This window comes from Pagrus pagrus (genome assembly GCF_965226575.1).
Source record: "Pagrus pagrus genome assembly, chromosome: 10".
Taxonomy (NCBI): domain Eukaryota; kingdom Metazoa; phylum Chordata; class Actinopteri; order Spariformes; family Sparidae; genus Pagrus; species Pagrus pagrus.
The window spans coordinates 29,226,028-29,245,051 of NC_140194.1; the positions used below are offsets into that span (position 1 = coordinate 29,226,028).

Genomic DNA, 19,024 nt, shown 5'->3' on the forward strand with positions numbered 1-19,024 from the left:
TGGGAGGGGAGAGGGGCCTAGTGAAGCCCTACAGGGCAGGAATGTTGGCTGCCCACTGGACAAATAAACAGCTCAAATATGTACTGCATACAGTGTATAGCATACACAACATACACAACACACCTGCTAAAACATCACACTGAGCTACAGGAGGCAAGGAAACATGTACCAAAAGTGTGAAACATCATGAAGAGAAGACAGCATGAAGACAGCACTCTGTATTACATTAATGTTAAGAAAGGCAGACAGCGACACAAGTCAGGAAAGTTGTAAGAACAGGGAGGTTTAAACCCCCAAAGATCCAACTATTGTCTTAACTGTAACCATTTATGAACAAAATCATTTTAAAATTGATTTCTGATGCCATATCAGTGACTCCAGCTTGGACAGAAAGGGCCATTTAGACAAACATTTTCCACAGACTGAACATTTGTACTGTAATAAATTGATATTCATTGCATTGCAGTTCTTCTTTTTTTAAGAAAAAAAAAAAAGGCATAAAAAAGTAATGTAACATGAGTAAAATGCCATGAAACATGAAGGCAGGTCATGGTGTACAAGTCAAATACAATAATAAAACACAGCTGTACAAGATGAAGGCAGTACTGGGTCCCTTGTCTCCATGATAGTAGAACACATTGAACATAGATTCTGTATTGCATCATTTCTAAAGGAAGGAAAAGAAACCATGCAGCATTCCTAAAAGTGTTACTGATGTGCAACACTCAACTCCACACATCCTAAAACCTTTTCTAAAACATTCTGCCACATGCCCCCTGCAGGCCCTTCACCGTTTATCTAGCAAATCAGCAGCCTTCACGACGAGTTAACATCACATAGCGTCCAATCTTTTCAATACATGTCCAGTTAGTCTGAGCAGCTTGTGGCCTCATGCTAGCCCTCAAAGGGAGCCAGTGGAGGACCTACTGGGGAGATGAAGCAGGGTGTGTGCGCCTCATGTGAGTGATCGTGCAGGAGGGAGAGGAATGGCTGTTTCAAAAGAAATGGAGAGCCAGTTTGGACAGTTGCATTGTTACTCAGGGATTATAAAGACAACCGTAACCTCTCACCCCTGCCTCAACTCAAATGTATGTCAAAGGAAGAAACTTTCACATGTGGATGTTAGAAGATGCCAAATACACTAAATTGTGGTTTTCTGGTTTGTAGTGCAATTATAGTTTCCTGTCCTGAAGTAAAAGATGTGTTTTGTTTCCGATTCAAAACCATCGTTCTGCTTCTAACTTTCCATCTCTTCTCTCGCTTCCCCGTCTTTACCTCAAACCTCTCCTTCTCTTCCTGATAGTGCTAAGTACAATTCACACAGTGTATTATAACTGAAGGACATGAGCCAGAGCAGGCAGATTGCCAGACCTCTTCAGATGATGCAAGGTTGCACAAGCTGACTCTTAATTTCAAAAACAGTTCCTCATCTGAACTGTGCCTGCTTGTTGGAGTCATAAGTAAAAAAAAAAAAAAAAACCGAAGACAGTTTGAGTTGTCTTCATTTATAGCTTTAAAAGCTTCGGCTAAAGTCCAACGTGTACCTTAGGTAGCTCAAATAGAGAGCTGTAATGAAACCAGCCTGAGTTCTGATCCAGAAGTAAGAACATCTCTTTAAAATTGCCACTGATGTCTGTAACACACCAGTAAATCAAAATACAGCCTTGGAACATTGTGTTTAAAGGCATATTGTTTCCCACAATCCCGAGATTTTTGTGGACTGAAAACCACGCCTTAACAAAAGTAGCGGGTGAATTGAGGTGTCACGGCTAGCTAAGACGTGTCTTTAATAAAAGGTGGAGATAGAGGATTGGAGGCTGTAGACATGTTTAGACAGCACAGACCGCGTTTGTAGTTTCTGTCATGGAAGCTGTAGTTTTTACTCTAGTCGCAGAGTAACTGTTGCTTAACGTGCTGTGTTTCTTTAAGAATATAAAAAGTAAACCTCACGAACAGGCTCCAGCTTTAGACCAATGGAAAAAAATGCTGAATGATAGTGTGCATTGAATTACAGAAGCTGGTGGAACAGAGGCTAGACAAGATTTGATTACATGATTTTGGATCTTGACAGTGAAAGTTTAAACATATCTGTCAGCGACTGCCAGACAAGCAGGCTGATAAACGAGGCTGTACATCCGTTGGTCCCACTGTTCTCATCTGTCTAACCAGTTTCCTTAGAAAGTTTCCCCTACTGTATTTTATGCATGTGTCTACCACAGCTGTTCATGGTAGTATGCTTTGATAATACATTTCCAAAAACAAAGTAGTAGTTCAGGTCAGTTCAGTGATTCTACATTACAATACAACAACATGTTAACTCTTTCAGCCCTTTCAAGTAAAACTAGATTTGTCCAATCATGTTTAATTAATCTTCAACCACAAAAATTACCGATACATGACAGACATCAGGAAACTAACTAAATCAGAAAGGCGAATGAAGACTGCAGTTCCCTCCAGATGCAGAGTTGTTTCAATCAGTCGACCTGAGAGTCATTTCCAGGTTTACAAAATTCTTCTACTATGTTCCTCATTGGCTAAAGCACAGCGGTGTGTTGTTGAAGCTCTGCTGATTCCATGTCACTTAAATGACAGATAAATGAGGTGAGGATCATAGTAAATGTCACCTGAGCGTTGACCGTTACTGTGAGCAACCACTTACCACTCTACTTGAGCCATAACTTAATGGAGCAAGTGTGGAACGGGGATACTTTTCATGCTCAAAGATGTAATGAGTGAATCTCTGCCAATAGCAGTGATTCACACAAAAAAACATTTAGGCACTGCGGAAATGAACTACTGAAAATATGAAACTAAAATAATGAATGATATACTGCTTATATCAATCTGAATATTCCTTAAATGCATGTATGTGCTAGTGTAACCTGGCATTTTTGTGCGCATTGGTAACAACAGTTCTGTGCAGAAGAACCAAGGCTCAGTGGAGTTCCTTAAAACTCTACTATATGCGATGGATGTTTAATGTCACATCGTGTAAAAAAGAATGTTTCTGAATGTCAGATGTACTGTATACAGTATAATCTCTTTGTAACAGATTAATTAAACATACATTCTATTCATCTTATTAATGCAAAAATGATCAAATCAATGATAAACCCAACAAACCACCAAACAGGATTTAAAAAAGTGACACTGTGGTACAAAGGCCTTGATGATATATTATGTTCTCTACACGAGAGACGCTCCCAAGGTGATAACTCAGGTCATTAAAAATCTCCTGGGCTTTCTGCTGTAAACTAGCAGCAGCTGCAGCCTCCTTATATGGAGAAAAGTCAGAGCAGCCTCAGCTCGAGGACCGACTGTAGTTAGTGCTCAGTGAAGAGAACAGCACTCATGTACAGTAACTGGATGAATGGTAAATGTGTAATAAATACGATTCATGTTAATAAAATCAATAAAACTACATATCTTCCCCACAGCAATCATCCCTTATTTGTCACTGGTAGTCAAACCAGATTTTGAAAAATCTAAAGAAATAAAAATCTCAACTCCCCACAGACAGATTTATCCCTACATCCTCCATGTAAAATGGTTTACAATTACTATGAGGAATGTGTCATAGTTAAAAGTTAAATTGTTTTCTGCTTCAAATGTTGATGAGAAACTTGTTGCTTTGGCAGAGTAAAAAGAAAAGAGAGTTCACACAGTTTTTGTAAGGTGGCCATGGTGTGTGTTACTGTGTGAGAGGACGTCTGTACTGAGTCCAGCAGCATCAGTGGTGGTGCTTGTCGCCTTCAGCTGACGGCGCCTCCTGCAGGAAAGGAGTGAAGGAAGAGCGTACGGTGCGACCACAGAGAGGCTGCTGCACACGGAAGTTGTTCACCATACTCTTCTGTACCTCCTCTTCGGCTGAGGTGAAAAGAAGACTCCGGAAGACTGCCAGCTGAAGGCAAACGAGACAATGAGAAAAAAAGAGATAATGAGTGTTAAACAGGCTCAAAAAACAGCTGATTCACGTTATCATCTGTGTGATAGTGTTAGGTCACATATCTGAGGCAAGAAAAATGCTGTCATGCAAGTTTGGTTGAGAGCAAGCTCAAGTAGTTGGACACACCTCCACATTAGGATTGTTGTATTGCAGCTGACACACGTAAAAATTATTACTCTCACTGATCTGATCACTTTGGAAGTATAAATGCTGCTGCTGCGTTTGCTATGAAGGACAACAGGAGCCCTCTGGTGGCTGGTTTCATCTTCAGCTCAGCTTAAAGTTGCATTTGAGAAGTTTTTCACAGATGGAAAGATAGCCCTTGCATAAAACTGTGTTCATTGTTTATCAGCACTGCCCAGTTGTACAGTGTGTTTTTTTCAGCCTCCCCTTTCACAATACAGAAACAATATTGCGCCACTTCCAGTTCATGATCTTTCTCTACTGCAACTTAACAGTATGCTAAATATGTTTTGAGTGTTTGATGGAAATTTGGTGAGACGTCCCTTACTCAATCCAACAGAGAGAAAGAGATGCAGCTCTCTCTCTCAATCTAACTATACTCTTTGTGTACCAGTTCAATATTCACTTTCCTTTTAGCTCTGTAATAGTCTTATATCCACTCTTGCGAAAAATACACAACTCCAAATGCTCCACTATGTTCAGCAGCTAATCACTACCCTCATTTTTCTCACATTTGGTGCTGGTCAGGTCATGTACAGTGGGTTTATCAGATTATCTTTGCTGAAAACAGCTGCCTGCTGTGCCTAAAGACAAGGCTGAGGAGAGAAGAGCTCCAGTTTTTATATTAGCTGTCTTTTGTGCAGAGATGGGAGGACATGTGGGCATGTCTATGAGTGCTAACACTGCTCCATCTCTTCATTCACATTCTGGCTCACTTGACTACCACTCCTCACTCAGTCTAGTTAAGACGGGGAGGAGGGGCCAACTTTGAATAGTTTGTTTTCAAACAGCAAACGATGATTGTTGCACATTATGCCTTTAATGGTGTGGCTCAATATAACAAAACTCTAAACGTTAAAAGCTAAATTACAGATCATGTTGATCTGCGGGAAAAAAATATTTCCACACACACATACCTGGTCGTGGCTGACTTCTATGTGCTGCTTCATGACAATCCAGGTGACGGCCTCTGTCAGAGGGGGCGTTGTCAGAGAGCCGTGGTACGTCCAGTAGTCGTCAGTGTTGGTGGGTAACAGACAGGCAGGGTCGAACTTGTTAAACTCGACTACACTGTCCTACAGACGGCCAGAGAGACACAGGACAAAAAACTGAACTTTGCTGCATTGCTCACACAAACATTTCAATATTCAAGAAGCAATAAAAAAACATTCTAATGTTTAAAATATGTATATAATTATACCAAACATGTGTTAAAGTCCCAGAGGAGGTTCAGTATCAGTCCACCACAGACTAATATAATGACAGCAGACTGAAACTGTTATCGCAATACTACAACTGTCACTATCTAATCATTATCCACAATTTAAATGTTAAATAAGTATTACACAATGAGTGTTTTACAACTGAGACATTTTTGTCTTATTGAACAAACACCAACCTTATCAGACATTATAAGTGATAAGCAGTGTAGTATCAATGACGTGAAATAATGCAGCCTAGAATGCAGAACTATGACCTCCAGTCAGTCACCTCAGAAAAGTACACCTACAAGGTTTCATTAAGGACTATCTTTATTTAACTTCTATCGGTAACAGTTAAATAGGTTGTGAACTAATATATGTCGGTTATACTTTTTTCTTTTTTGCACTTAACTTTCCAGAACTTCAACAGCTGACTGTGAGCAGTTGTCTCGTCGAATAAAGAAATGACATCTCAAACACAGGTTTTTTAGTCCATGGTTGATCTAATTTGTGTGTGGAGTGTGCAAACATGAAGTTGTTAAAAGCTTTTTTATTCCCAGATTTTTATCCTGAATTTAGTTTTTGAGAGAAAAAAGCTCATCAGCACTTTGTAGTATCAGTATAATCTGATTGCTGCCAGAGGCTTGATCAGTCCTGCAGTGTCTCTACTGAACCACAAGAGGGCATCAGTATCTCTCTTCCAGTGAGGTGCTGTTGCAGTTCATACCAAGATTTGAAATACATTTGGTCATTAGACTGATGAGAGTACAATTTCAGAGATCCTCCCTTCATGTTAATAAAGCAAAAATGTAGTGTTCATGTGTTCTTGTGTGTGTGTGTGTGTGTGTGTGTGTGTGTGTGATTTTACCTTGTGTCTGATAGCAGGCAGAGCGTCGACCAGTTTCTGCAGCCCCTCGTGTCTCTTTCCCACCTACACAAGGATTAGACATTAATCTGGATTGTAGTCACAGCCTGAAGCTGCATATACAACACATACTAGGTCATGTATACAGCATTATCTGCATGTGCACAGTCATTTGCAATACCGTAGATTGAAACACAGCATCAGTGCGTGCACAAGTGTGTGTGTTGTATACCTTGAGAAAGACTCCAATAACAGCCAGTCCGTTGTCTTCAATCACTGCCTCCTCGAACAAACTGTACTTGTCGGAGTTCCAGTGGACCAAGTGGAGCTGAGAACACACAAAACAAACACACAAAATGAGTGTGTGTGTGTGTGTGTGTGTGTGTGTGTGTGTGTGTGTGTGTGTGTGTGTGTGTGTGTGGTGAAAATATACATTCAAGTCATTATCTATGAACAGGAATGGATCAGGAATGGACAATACACTAATGTTAACACAACTACATTTAACAAAACGAAAGCTCTAACACATTGTCACTGGCAGCAACAAACAAACCTAGACAAAAAGCCATCCATTTAATGTATATGCAAAGATAGAAAAAAGATGTCAGTCAGGACTGTAACTTGACTCGGCACGCTCACATACATAGACTGCTGAGTGATGAGAACAATGACATGAACACATTCCCAACACCACCAACAAGGGCTTGGCCGAGGACTGGCCGAGGACTGACCGAGGACAGACAGACAGACAGACAGACAGACAGACAGACACACACACACACACACACACACAGTGTCAGTGGAACCTGCCATTACATAAGTGTGCTGAAGTTAATGGAACAACATGAAAATAGATGTTCTGTGGTCAAACTTGAGTCAAATCCCAACACAGAGATGTTTGAATGTGGCTTTTTTTATCTAAAGGGATCCACAGCTGGGTCAAAGAATCTGGCAGTATGCCTGATACAAGAGAGGAGGGTTAATTCTCATGTAGACAGAGCATGATAAATATTGTCCTGCACCAAACGTCATGCCATTGATACTCCCAGTACTTTTCCAGGCATCTCAAAAGGGATACATGATCAAAAACAGAAATGGGTCTGCAAAGTGAGTCAACATTTACTGTTTAAACAGCGCAGATTGCTTTTCTTCCAGTCCTCCTTTCTTCTTTTGATCCTCAAGAAACCATTTAGTCACGTGGAAAGTAAGTGCGGAGGGCAAACTGTGTATCGCTCTCTTGAGCACAACATGACTGACTTTTTCCATTCAATGGCCGGGTCACATGACAACACAAACACCTGCCATACATGTGACTGCAGCGCCTCTGTACTTAACATGCTCCATTACTGCAGTAGGAGGCATGTCAGGTTTTTTTAAAGCAACAACAGAGGGTGTGTACAACACAGCTAAAGATACTGCTGTTACAGGTAATGAGGCACTTGTACACCAGCATCGGTCTAGCCCTGTGGCTACAGTCGCTTCAGAAATTAATGGGATATTGCTCAGCACAATGTTGTTCCTGTTTGCACAGAGCATTATACAGCTTTCTGTGTGTGCGTGTGTGCGTGTGTGCGTGTGTGCGTGTGTGTGTGTGTGTGTGTGTGTGTGTGTGTGTGTGTGAGGCCAATCTGGGTTTATACAAACAGCTATATTGACACTACCATTATAGGGACTGAGGAAAATATCCAATCAATCATATAAATATAAACCAATGTTGCAATAGGAAATGCAGAATAAGAAATATCCATATGAAAGTATTTACTTTGTTTCAACAAAATAAAAAAAACCTATTAAGGAACAGCTTGGATGCAGGTAATTTTTTTCTTAATGCAGCTGTATTATCTAGGAAAATGTTAGTTAGGGCTAAGTATCGGATCGGGATCGGGGTAAAAAAACCTGATCGGGACATCCTTATAAACAAGCAATCCTGAGACAGATCTGTTTATTGGTTATTTCTAGAGTAGTGACCAGCTGAGCTGAAAAATCAACTTGTCTGTGTTCCCTCATTGTCAAACTGTGCAAAGGAGACATCGTTCTTAAACTCTAATTACTTTACTGCTATTTAATGTTACTTATGGGCAGACATATATACCGACACCGATATGCAATAAAAATATTTTTTTCTAAACAAAATGTAAATTGAAGTCCAGTATGTTTTAGTGCCATTTTGAAGGTTTTAATTATACCTTGATGATTGTCAGGACGTGAATCGTAACTACTTCGGTGTTGCCCAAGAAGTGTTGTATAAGAATATTCTTAAGAGAAAGAGATATCCTTCTCCCTGTCTGTCTTGTTTTTTAATCAACTGGTTTTATGTCAAATGTCCCTTCCTACCTCACTTCCCTCATGTTCGTGACAATTTTAGAGAAAAAGGCATCCTGATGTCCTGGCAGGAATCATTCATGTTTCATGTTCTCTACAGTACCTCTGCAGGGAACAGCCTCCTGTCCACCGTGTGCTCTGACCCCCAGGCGTTGCTCTCACCCCAGTGGAAGTGGAACTGGCACAGTCTGAATTGGTCTTGCAGGGGGCCCCCTTTAAGTGCTGCACCAGAAAGTAAAAGGACATGTAAATCAGTGCATCACATTTTAAAGTCCTTTTAAAAGAATGAAATACTTGTCCTCCAGGGGAATCAGATCTCATCTCTAACTGAAAGTATTGAATAGTATTTGCTTCCTCCTCTAAAAGGAGGAAATGATCCCACACAGGACGTCTGCTGAGGAACAGGTTGTTCAGGCCGTTACACTGACCCAGAAACATCCAGGAATTATCATAGTGAGACAGCAATCACCTATGAAGCGTTTACTTTTTATTACACCAGTAAAGTTTTTATCAGTAACACTACCAACAGATAAGGAGGAGATACTGCAGCATAACATGTTGCTGAGGTCAAAAACATCCATTTAAAGACTGAATCTGCAGACATGCACTGTTTCTCCATTTATCTTACTGGTAATAAAATACTATTATAAACCTGTTTTTGTTCTCTCAGAGCCAGACTAAGCTCATAATACAAAGAATGAGGGCACGTGAAACCTCTAAAGTGGTTTGTTTTGCAGCTTTAGGACATTTGTAATTTGACCAAAAATAAGTTTTATTTGACGGTTTGGAAAGTTATATAGTGTGTTGTTGTAGCCCAGTAATTATACCAAAATGACCAGTGCTTTAATGACAAACTAAATAGTAGTTGTGGAGGTCAAGACAGACACGTGAGTCACATGACTATCACCCGATCCACGTGGAAGTTGTGGTTTAAAGTGGAGCATTGATCAGTGGATTTGCCAACAGGCAGCGGGCTCTTTAAGGGGGAGATGAAGGAGATAATCCTCTCATCTAGATCAAAACATACATTCCTGTTGCAGAGATTTGATTTAAATCCATTCAGATTTTAAGGGAAACCACAGCTCAGTCTAGTAGTAAATAAAGAGGAACTTAAATGGAACAAATCATAGTTTTACTTTCAAGATTTCTGTAAGCAAATGAATGGAAAGACTTTCTTTCTTAAGAAAGAAAATATATACAGAAGACACACGAGACTACTCACTGGACTTGTCTGTAGTGTCATCATACTCGACCAGAAAGGAGTAACCGTTGTTCCAGATTTGTTGGCAGGTCTCCGGGTCATAATCTGTGACCAGAGGCTTCAGCTCCGAGTCGAAGACGCTCTTTCGCACGATGATGTCAATGGGAGACTGACGATCACCTCCTGGTACCGCGAGGGGTCCCTGCCACATGGGATGCACTGGAGAAGAGGAGAAGAAGAAGAAGAAGAGGACGGAAGTCAAAATCAAACAAAGTCAAAGAAATTTAAACTTTAAAAACAGACTGGACTTACAGCGTCAGCTGCCCATGCAAACAGAAAAACTGGACAGAAAAATGCTGACACCTACTTTTCATGTTGTACTCTGCTGCCTGCTTCATTTTTAGACAGTCCATGTTGAAACAAAATAATTAAAAAGGCACCTCTTAAAATAAAATCATTCATAAACTACAGTGTCAGTGCAAAAAAGACACACACACTCCTTCTTCCTTGAGCTGTCAGAAGGAACTGAATGAAAAAGGAGCAAGTGAGCAATAGTACTTCCTCCTTGTCCTCTTACATTTTTTTTCCTAAAAGGAAATTACAAAATAAGAGAGAAGTGGGCTGGCTGTACAGAAAGTGACACGCGGAATGTCCTGGCACGCCCCCAGCTCTCCTCCACAGCGGGGGAATCCGACCAGGACCTCTGGCCGGTCAAACTGCCAGCTCGGGCCAGCGTCTGTCAACGGACCTGACTTCTAATTACCCGAAACTCAGCTCTCTTTGCCTACCTCCCTCCTTCTTATTTTCCTTTATCCATGAAATCCTCCCACAAAACAAAATTTGTCCACTTGTAAATCTTCCACTTACAAAAACCGCAGTTTAGAGATTGTGTCTAACTTTCTATTGACACAGAGCTACAGAAGACAATCTGTCAAGTGTTGTTGTCAGAGGGCACAAAAGCAGCGCAGTCAATTGTTTTTCTCTCCATTCATCCAGCACAGGGCTTAAGGTTTCCGCTGAGAGCTGAGCTGAACAGGTCTGACTGGGAGATGACCTTCATCTTCATCGGATTTCAGCGGCTCCTCCTGGGGGAGTTGGCCACCTGAGTCTGTTGATTGCACGGATACACAATAACTGCTTGCAAAGTCATTCATGCTCATTCACTACATAATTGTAAGCTGTGAGGTTTTTCTGATTGGTGGCGTGTCAGTGCCACAGTGTCACTCTGCAGTGCTCCTGAAAGTGTCATGTGACAGCCAGATGAAGTGTGTATGAAAAGCTCTGAGACACCAGGCGATTCTTTTGCATCAACAAATGGTGAACATGAACCGATATTAGTAAGAGGCCTAGTGTGAATACAGTGGTCTCATAAAACTCAACACAGATTTGTCCTGCAGAGGTGTCCTTGAGCAAACACTGAATGCTGACCTGTCAAGCATAGAAAGGCTGACACAGCTTCTTTTTTTTTTTGTAATAAGGCAGTGTCCAACCTTTCTCCCCCAGGTAACCTATCAGAGGTTTCTTTTCACATTTTAGGCTATTTACTTCACATCTTGTATACTTGATGCTACAATGTTCTGAATTTCTGAATGTGGTTTCTGTATTGATATTAGGGATTTCCATGATTAATCATTAATTAAACCAATTAAAATCTTTTAACAGACAATTAGATATGGATACAAATACATCAGAAGGTTTTTTGGTAATTATTAAAAATCCTTGCTCATAAAATATAGGACACTAAAATACAAAGTACTGGTATAACAAAGTTATTTGACATTTCATACAAACTGATATTATTACATTTTAACCATTTAGTACCCTCAATATGGGCTGGATTATGTTGGGCAAGCTGTTGTCCACAATAGAATCAAGGATGTAGTTAATCACTCAGGTAACTTGTTATTAACTTAATTTGTTGCTGCTGATGTTGCCTGCTCTGATTTGGCATCGAACATAGATCAAGTCAGAGATTAAAATTGTTTTCTAATGGAAAAAACGTCCAACATATTTCTTATATTGTTAATGATGAACTGATTATTGATTGTTTAAGCAGCCAACTATCGGTTATAGAAATTGCCTAAAATTCGCATCCCTGATTAATTCATCTTTAATAATAAATTTGAAGAAAAATATAATTGAGAAACTTTTTGTAGATAAAATAAACAGAAGTGAACATCATGTTTGGCAAATCGCACAAATTAAAAAGGGGCAATATGTAGTTTTGGAGAAGAAAATAAAACTTTTTAATTTTAATATTTTTTATAATATTTACAATATTAAAGAGATAATAATACAAACTCAGTACCAAACCTATTATGGTACTACTGGGCAGCCCAACATAGAGCTGCCCGCTTATGGTTCTCACATCCAGACTTACCTTGGGTAAAAATGGAGGCATTATCTACAAGAGGGCTAACATTAGATTCATATTTGTATTCTGACTCTCTTAAGAATTTGAAGAAAAATACACTAAATCCATTTGTTAGAAACACCTTGATGGTATGGCATGAAGCTCATAGTGCTGTAGGTGATAACCCACCCTTGTCCTGCTTTACACCCATCTGGGGAAACACAGAGTTCAAACCTGGCGCAAAAGACTTAGGATTCAAACATTGGTCACACAAAGGGATTAGAAGGATCATAGACCTCTATATTGGTGATACACTGATGTCCTTTAACGAAATCAAAGATAGATTCAACATTCCACAATCACACTTTTTTAAATACCTACAGCTGCGAAGCTTTATTCACTCTAAGTTAAATCACTCTTCTAACAGTCCCCCTTTAACAATATTAGAACGGTTTACAACCCAGCGTCAGCAAAGTAAAGGCCAGATCTCTACACATATATTCTCAACTCACTCTAAAGAGTCATCTGACTCAAAGAGGAGGTTATGGAGTGAGGACTTACAGGAATGTGTCCTGGACAGTGAGTGGAGTCAAATATGCTCAAAGGCCCAGAGCCTCTCCATTAACTCTAGATTTAAATTAATACAATGTAATTGGATAATGAGGACCTACATTACCCCAGTAAAGCTGAATAAATTCAATCCAGATTTTCCAGACACATGTGTGAAATGTCAAACTCATAAAGGCACCCTCTTCCATTGCATCTGGGAATGTGAGAAGATGCAAACATTTTGGAAGGAAGTAATACATATAATTTCCCAAATAATTTCCAAACCCATTCCTATCTCCCCTAAATTCTGTATTTTAGGCCTCTATCCTGAAAATCTCTCCTTAAAATCGCATGAAATTACATTGATTAATCTCTGCCTTGTCCATTCAAAACGTCTCATTGCCTTGTATTGGAAAAATATATCATGTCCCCCTATTAATCATTGGCTGAAGGAATTATCATCATGTCTGGCTTTAGAGAAGCTGACTTATAGTATTAAACATAGACTTTGTGAATTCTATAAAATCTGGGGCCTTTTCTTACATTTTCTTGAAAGCGCGGATCTGCAATGTGCCCTTGACCCTTGAATCTTATTGCTCTACACTGACTATGTAATCGTCTGTGCTGCTGCTCTGATATCTGATGTCTGTTTTGCTTTGTTGGCATTGCACTGTGTGTTTGATTTTATAGCTCTATGTATCTTTATTCTTTCTTATTTCCCATTTGCTTATTTAGGTTTCCTGCTCTCTTTTTCTTTTTTTTGTGGACCTAGATGGATGAGATCCTTGGTGGGTGGAGTATTTGAAGTTTGTGTTGTATGTTTATGTAAACTCTGTATAACTTAATGAAAATGTCAATAAACATATGTTTAAAAAATTTAAAAAAATTAAAAAAATAATACAAACTCAGAAATATTTTTTTTTTCTATAACTGAATAAACAAGCTGTTCTCAGAGTAGCTCAGTGAAGCTAGATAGGTGGCAGGGTCCGCCAAATATAAAACTGAAATTGTGTTCTCTTTAAAAGGTCTGTTTGTTTCTTCTGCATATCCAGTCATGAAAATGATTGTTTGATTAGCAGTCAATAAAGGTCTTTCTCTTCTGATTAAAACGTATTTTCCCCAAAACTACATAGTGCACCTTTAAATGCCAGGCAAATCTAAGGTACTTTATAACAATGACGCCAACATTGTTTTTACGGAAAAATTGTTATTCAGTAGAGGGCTATCCAGAGTAAGTTTCGTTATCTCAAAACCTAGATAGATAAGACTGAAACTGTCTGCATGACTAGATAACAGCAGGGGGAGTAGAGAAATATGTATTGTGTTTTCTGGGGTTTAATGAGCCTTCAAAGCCTAATTACAGTTTACAACAATTAGATTCCTTGGATCTGACAACCTGTATCTTCATATGCCACACAGCATTAGCAGCAGGTTAGTGTAACTCCTAACTCCGCTTGGACTCTGAGGCCTGATGACATCAAGGATAACTTTGATTACACCACAATACTGTCATACAAAGCACAGACACACAGACTTTTAAAAAGGGCTGATACAAGACGTTAGTTAAATTTTTTTAAGACTAGAGCCTGACTGACAGTGGGGCTGATACTGATATTAGGCAGTAAAAAAATATGACCTCAATATATTGTCCGATATTCTTATATATATAGAATATACATGAGCACACCTTTTTTGTAATGATCCTGCAAATGTGGTTATCAAACACTTATATATAACAATAAACTTTATTGTCCAAAATGAAATCGGTGCACTGAAACAGTAAAATTATCTTGAGTAACAACCATTGGACGATATGAAAATAAGAACGGTCGTCCAACCCTTACCCTGTTTAGTTTGTTTTAAAACATGCAACATGAACTGCCATTAGGGGCTGAAATAGCGAAAATTGTAACTTTTTTTGGCACCTAGTGGAGACAGACGATAAAGCAGGTGTGGGACAGTGGGCATCGCCTATTAACCATCAGATCTTATTTCTTTGATCGTCTATCACTATGTGTTAAGGGCTGAGATGTATCAGTATTATTTTTAACTGGAAATCTTTTCATGGCTGCTCAGTCATTTGTTTTTTCTGACAACCATGCCACAACATCGAAATTATGATAATTCATTTTAACACTTCTTTCAAGATAATATACAGTATAATCCATCGTTACTCTTGAAGTTGAATGCAACAATTCACAACAAATACATCTTCAGTTTCAAATAATCCTGGCTTATTCTAAGAAAAAATCTGTAATACATCCATATTTCAAGCTTATAAAGGACTTCAGCAGTAAATATGGGGCACCACTTCTTTATTAATACTCACAAGCTAACGGCTAACGCACAGTAAATGTTTTGGGCCAAAAAAACACTTGCAAACTCGCATGGCTAAAACTTCCAAACTGGTGAACTCACAATTAAACTACCACCATTGCTGATGAGCATCTATCCGTCGTGATTCAAGAACAAATATTTATGGACAAGGTAATGTTTTCAACTTTAATCATTTTCCGACTTCCTTCCTCACGCTTTGAATTGACTGTTACCTTGAGTATACGTGTGGATCTCTGTGGGTTTGAACATTGTTGGAAACATTTGAGATAATGTACCGGACATGTGGAAATTTATTACATAAATCATTCATATTTTATTTTATCCTTAAGGGATCCTTCTTCTCTGAGTGAAAATTCTTCTCAGGCAGCACTTCTTCACTCGGTGTGTATCAACACTGATAAGCTTTGGCTGTACATTAGAGCTAAGGTTTGGGGCTAAGATCTGTGGTCAAACAAATCCACTGAGGGTGTTGTGATTTGTACCTTCTCTGAAGTTATGCCTGGGAGGCTCAACTCAGGGAACTGAGCTCTTAATCTTTTAACCCCTCTATGATGAAATGATGGTAATTACTTAATGGAAGCACCGACTGCCTCGCTTTCCTGTAAGTCAGATGGGTGTTTTTTTTTTTTCCTGAGGATTTTTGAAAAGCAGAAGTGTCTTTTTATGAAGAAAAAGCATCGGGACAGATCAAAAGCAGGCCAATGCACTGACAAGAAACCTTATTTCTAGTGAACTATTTCAAAGCCAAACCAAAAGCCCTTTCATAAAGCGTCGGACAGACAGGGTCCAGCAAAACAAGCTTGTTAAAGTTAAATTCGAACTCTGTTTATTGTCATGGTTGAACATAAAAGCTCTGCTGCACTGGACTATTTTTCCACTTCCAAACGTTTGTTTGCCTGTCATTGACTCTGTGGTTCCAGTCGGCATGAGATGGTGAACAAGACAAGGCTTATGTTATTGGGTGTGGTGAGGAAGTCGTTGCAACTTGTCTGACGAGCTTAACTGGCAAAATCCAGGGGGAATGACTCATACCAGAGGTCTAACACGCAAAGGAAATAAATGCTGATCAAGTGGCATCCAACATGTTTATTATGACCCCATGTGCATCCTTTAACTTTAATTTTTTGGATTTTGGCATTTAATGCAACGCTACCGCAGGATCTGCCTTAGTGCTATAAGCTGAGAGATGTGGATGACAAACCTCAATAGGGATCTATACAGTTGGGGTGTGATGAAGACAATAAAGGCACAAAATAATAAAAGTGAGCTCTTGAAAACAACATCTATGACACTATACATATGTAGTGCCATCACATGCAGGCTCCTATGTAGGTCAAAGGGCTTCAAAGGGCCCCAAAGATCAGGGATATCAATACTTGTTTGGAAAACCTGGAGCCAGAGGCCAGCTTCCAACACAGCTGAGTCAACAGAGCCGTATTTGATCCAAATCCAGTGATGAGGAAAGTCCGGTCCGAGCTTTACACTCGACTCCGTGCACGTTTCACGGATGACAACAAAAGTGACCATTAACTGATGCCGTGTGACCTACAATGAGATCCACAATGAGCCACAGACCAAACCACTGCCATGCTCACACACACACACACACACACACACACACACTGCTGCTGCTGCTATTAAATGTTCCCTTCAGAAGCTGTACCATAATAAGCAGCTGTGTGGAGGAAACACGACAACCCTGTACAGCTATGTAACACACGTTTCCCATCAGTACTTACTCTGTGACAGCACATATTTGCTTGAGCACGCCGTGAGGTTGCATCTCCTGACCGGCGTTATCCGGTGACTCCTGGCGTGTCTGATGAGCTTTCGGTGAAGCTGAGAAGCCAGAGGTCTTATTACGGATGACAAAGTCACCATATTGATTGAGCTAACGTTACCAGCCTAACAACAAGCGGTTACACGGCGCGCTCTAACGTCCTACAACGCCTCCAGTTGCGCTGCTTTGTCTGAAGCTAACACTTAGCTAAGTAATTTAACTCCACTAAAAGTTAGCTGTCAGTGCAGCGCGGGTCAAAACAAAACTATCTCCTGGCTGGCTGCTGTTCTCTGGCTCTGCCCTCATACCGTTTTCCTGGAGGAGGGGGAAGGGGCAGGCTTACGCGTTACACACATTCAAAATGTGACCGCAAAAGCCAACAACCGCTTCTTCTGAACATACGGCGTCAAAACAACCCAGTTTAACGGCGTCCTTATCGGCCCAAAGCCTCGATAAATGATTAGATAGAGCTGCTGTTAGGAAAGTGTTTACTCTGCAGGACGGGAGGGGAACGGGGGCGACGGTCCCGACCAATCAGCGGCCTCCACTGAGGGGCGTCAGCGACCATGATGACGGCAGACAGATTTGTATGGCAGACAGGTGGCCTGTGGCATTAACACACAATGTATGTATTTTATATCACAATCATGTCGTCATCATAACACCGTTCAGGTAATGATAATAATACAAAATATGATAATAGTGATACAACTAATAGCTATAACCAGTCCCTTATCATAATCCCGACCTACCCCATCAGGCCAAATGTGTTACTTTAGCTATTCATTTTATCCATATGTTTATACGATCTTAAAGCAATTCAGTTTTCTTCCTGTGAGTGATTTTATATACTCTGCTTTTAAAAAGTGGTCAAAAAAAAATACAGTACCTATAAAAAGTATTCACCCCTTTGGATGTTTCCCCTTTAATGCTTTTATAAATGGAATCATGGTCAGTATAATTTGGCTTTTTTTTTTTACAATAATTAAAAAGAACAACAACAACCTTTAAGTCAAAGTGAAAACAGATATCTACAAAGTAATTTCAATTAATTAATAAAAAATATATGATGTAAAATAAGTGATCGCAGGTCAGTATTTAGTAGATGCACCTTTGGCCTCAATCTGAGTCTGTGTGGATAGGGCTCAATCAAGCCTGCACATCTGGACACTGCAATTTTACGCCATTCACCATTCTCCTCTGCAAAACTGCTCAAGCTCTGTCAGGTTGCACATTGATCAGGCGTGAACAGCCCTTTTCAAGTCCAGCCACAAAGTCTCTATTGGATTGAGGTCTGGACTTTGACTCGGCAGCTCCAGAACATTCGCCTTGTTGTCTTTAAACCATTGTATAGAGGGGTGCATACTTTTTATAGGCACTGTAACTCAAAGTGTCGGTGTACAAACCAACTATATTTATGTTTTTACTCATATTAAGTAAAAGATCTGCAAATATACCCTACTACATTACATGACAAGTTATTCCTGCAGTCCTGCATACAAAATTTTACTGTAAGAAAATCACCTTTGCATAATCAGCGATATTTAAGCAAGTTCAAGTACTCATATGCAGAATGAACCATTCTATACTGTTGCATTATTACACATATTTATTTAATGTTGTAGCTGGTTGGATGGAACAAATTATATACTATTTACTTTATAGACTGCTGGGTAGTTTGATTTATAATAATGCATCATATTTTATAAGATGATCACAAGATTTGTATGAATAATCCTAATTATAGCTGTCAAAAAATATAAATATATATCATATTAAATATAATGGACCAGAGATTAAAGTAGCATAAAAGGAAAATATTCATATGAAGTACACATTCGTCAAAATTGTACATATGTATGGTACTTGAGTGAATACACTGATGTCTTTATGGGAGACAGAACAGAGTCATCACTGATGTTACACCTGTGCTTTTCCTCTTCTTTACCCATTCTGTATTTATGTGTCTGTTTTCAACTTTTAATTTCCTGTCAAATGTTTCTATTTCTCTTGGTATCCCCTTTGTGTATGTGTGCTATATAAATAAACTTGCCTTCCTGCTACAGTATACCAAGTCAAGAGTGTCTGCTATGAAAAGGGTCTTTTGCAAAGGCAGGCCTCTGCCTGAAAACTTCGATGTTTATCTCGTGTCCTGACCCCAACTGACTTTGACGTTACTTCTAATCTTACTACGTGTGTTTATAGTAAAGTGCTGTGTGTGTGTGTGTGTGTGTGTGTGTGTGTGGTGTTTGTTGGGTTGTAAGTGTTGCATCATGGTTACTCTTC

General features: G+C 39.5%; 1 protein-coding gene across 1 annotated transcript; it reads right to left on the reverse strand.

Annotated features, from left to right (window-relative positions):
* Positions 1-202: 202 nt before the first annotated feature.
* On the reverse strand, positions 203-17,270 carry ca5a (carbonic anhydrase Va). The gene is made up of 7 exons (XM_084363897.1): positions 16,698-17,270; positions 9,741-9,938; positions 8,622-8,740; positions 6,429-6,524; positions 6,200-6,262; positions 5,047-5,205; positions 203-3,901 (listed from the first exon to the last, which is right to left on the reverse strand). Exons 1-7 carry the CDS (start codon positions 16,837-16,839, stop codon positions 3,731-3,733), a joined length of 948 nt encoding a protein of 315 aa, XP_084220023.1. The 5' UTR covers positions 16,840-17,270; the 3' UTR covers positions 203-3,730.
* Positions 17,271-19,024: the final 1,754 nt, after the last annotated feature.

Coding starts and splice junctions, on each gene's coding strand:
- ca5a (XM_084363897.1), bottom strand. CDS start 16,839: ATGGTGACTTTGTCATCCGTAATAAGACCTCTGGCTTCTCAGCTTCAC. Junction 8,741..9,740: donor TGACACTACAGACAAGTCCA/GTGAGTAGTCTC, acceptor TTTCTGGTGCAG/CACTTAAAGGGGGCCCCCTG. Junction 5,206..6,199: donor TGCCTGCTATCAGACACAAG/GTAAAATCACAC, acceptor GGCCGTCTGTAG/GACAGTGTAGTCGAGTTTAA.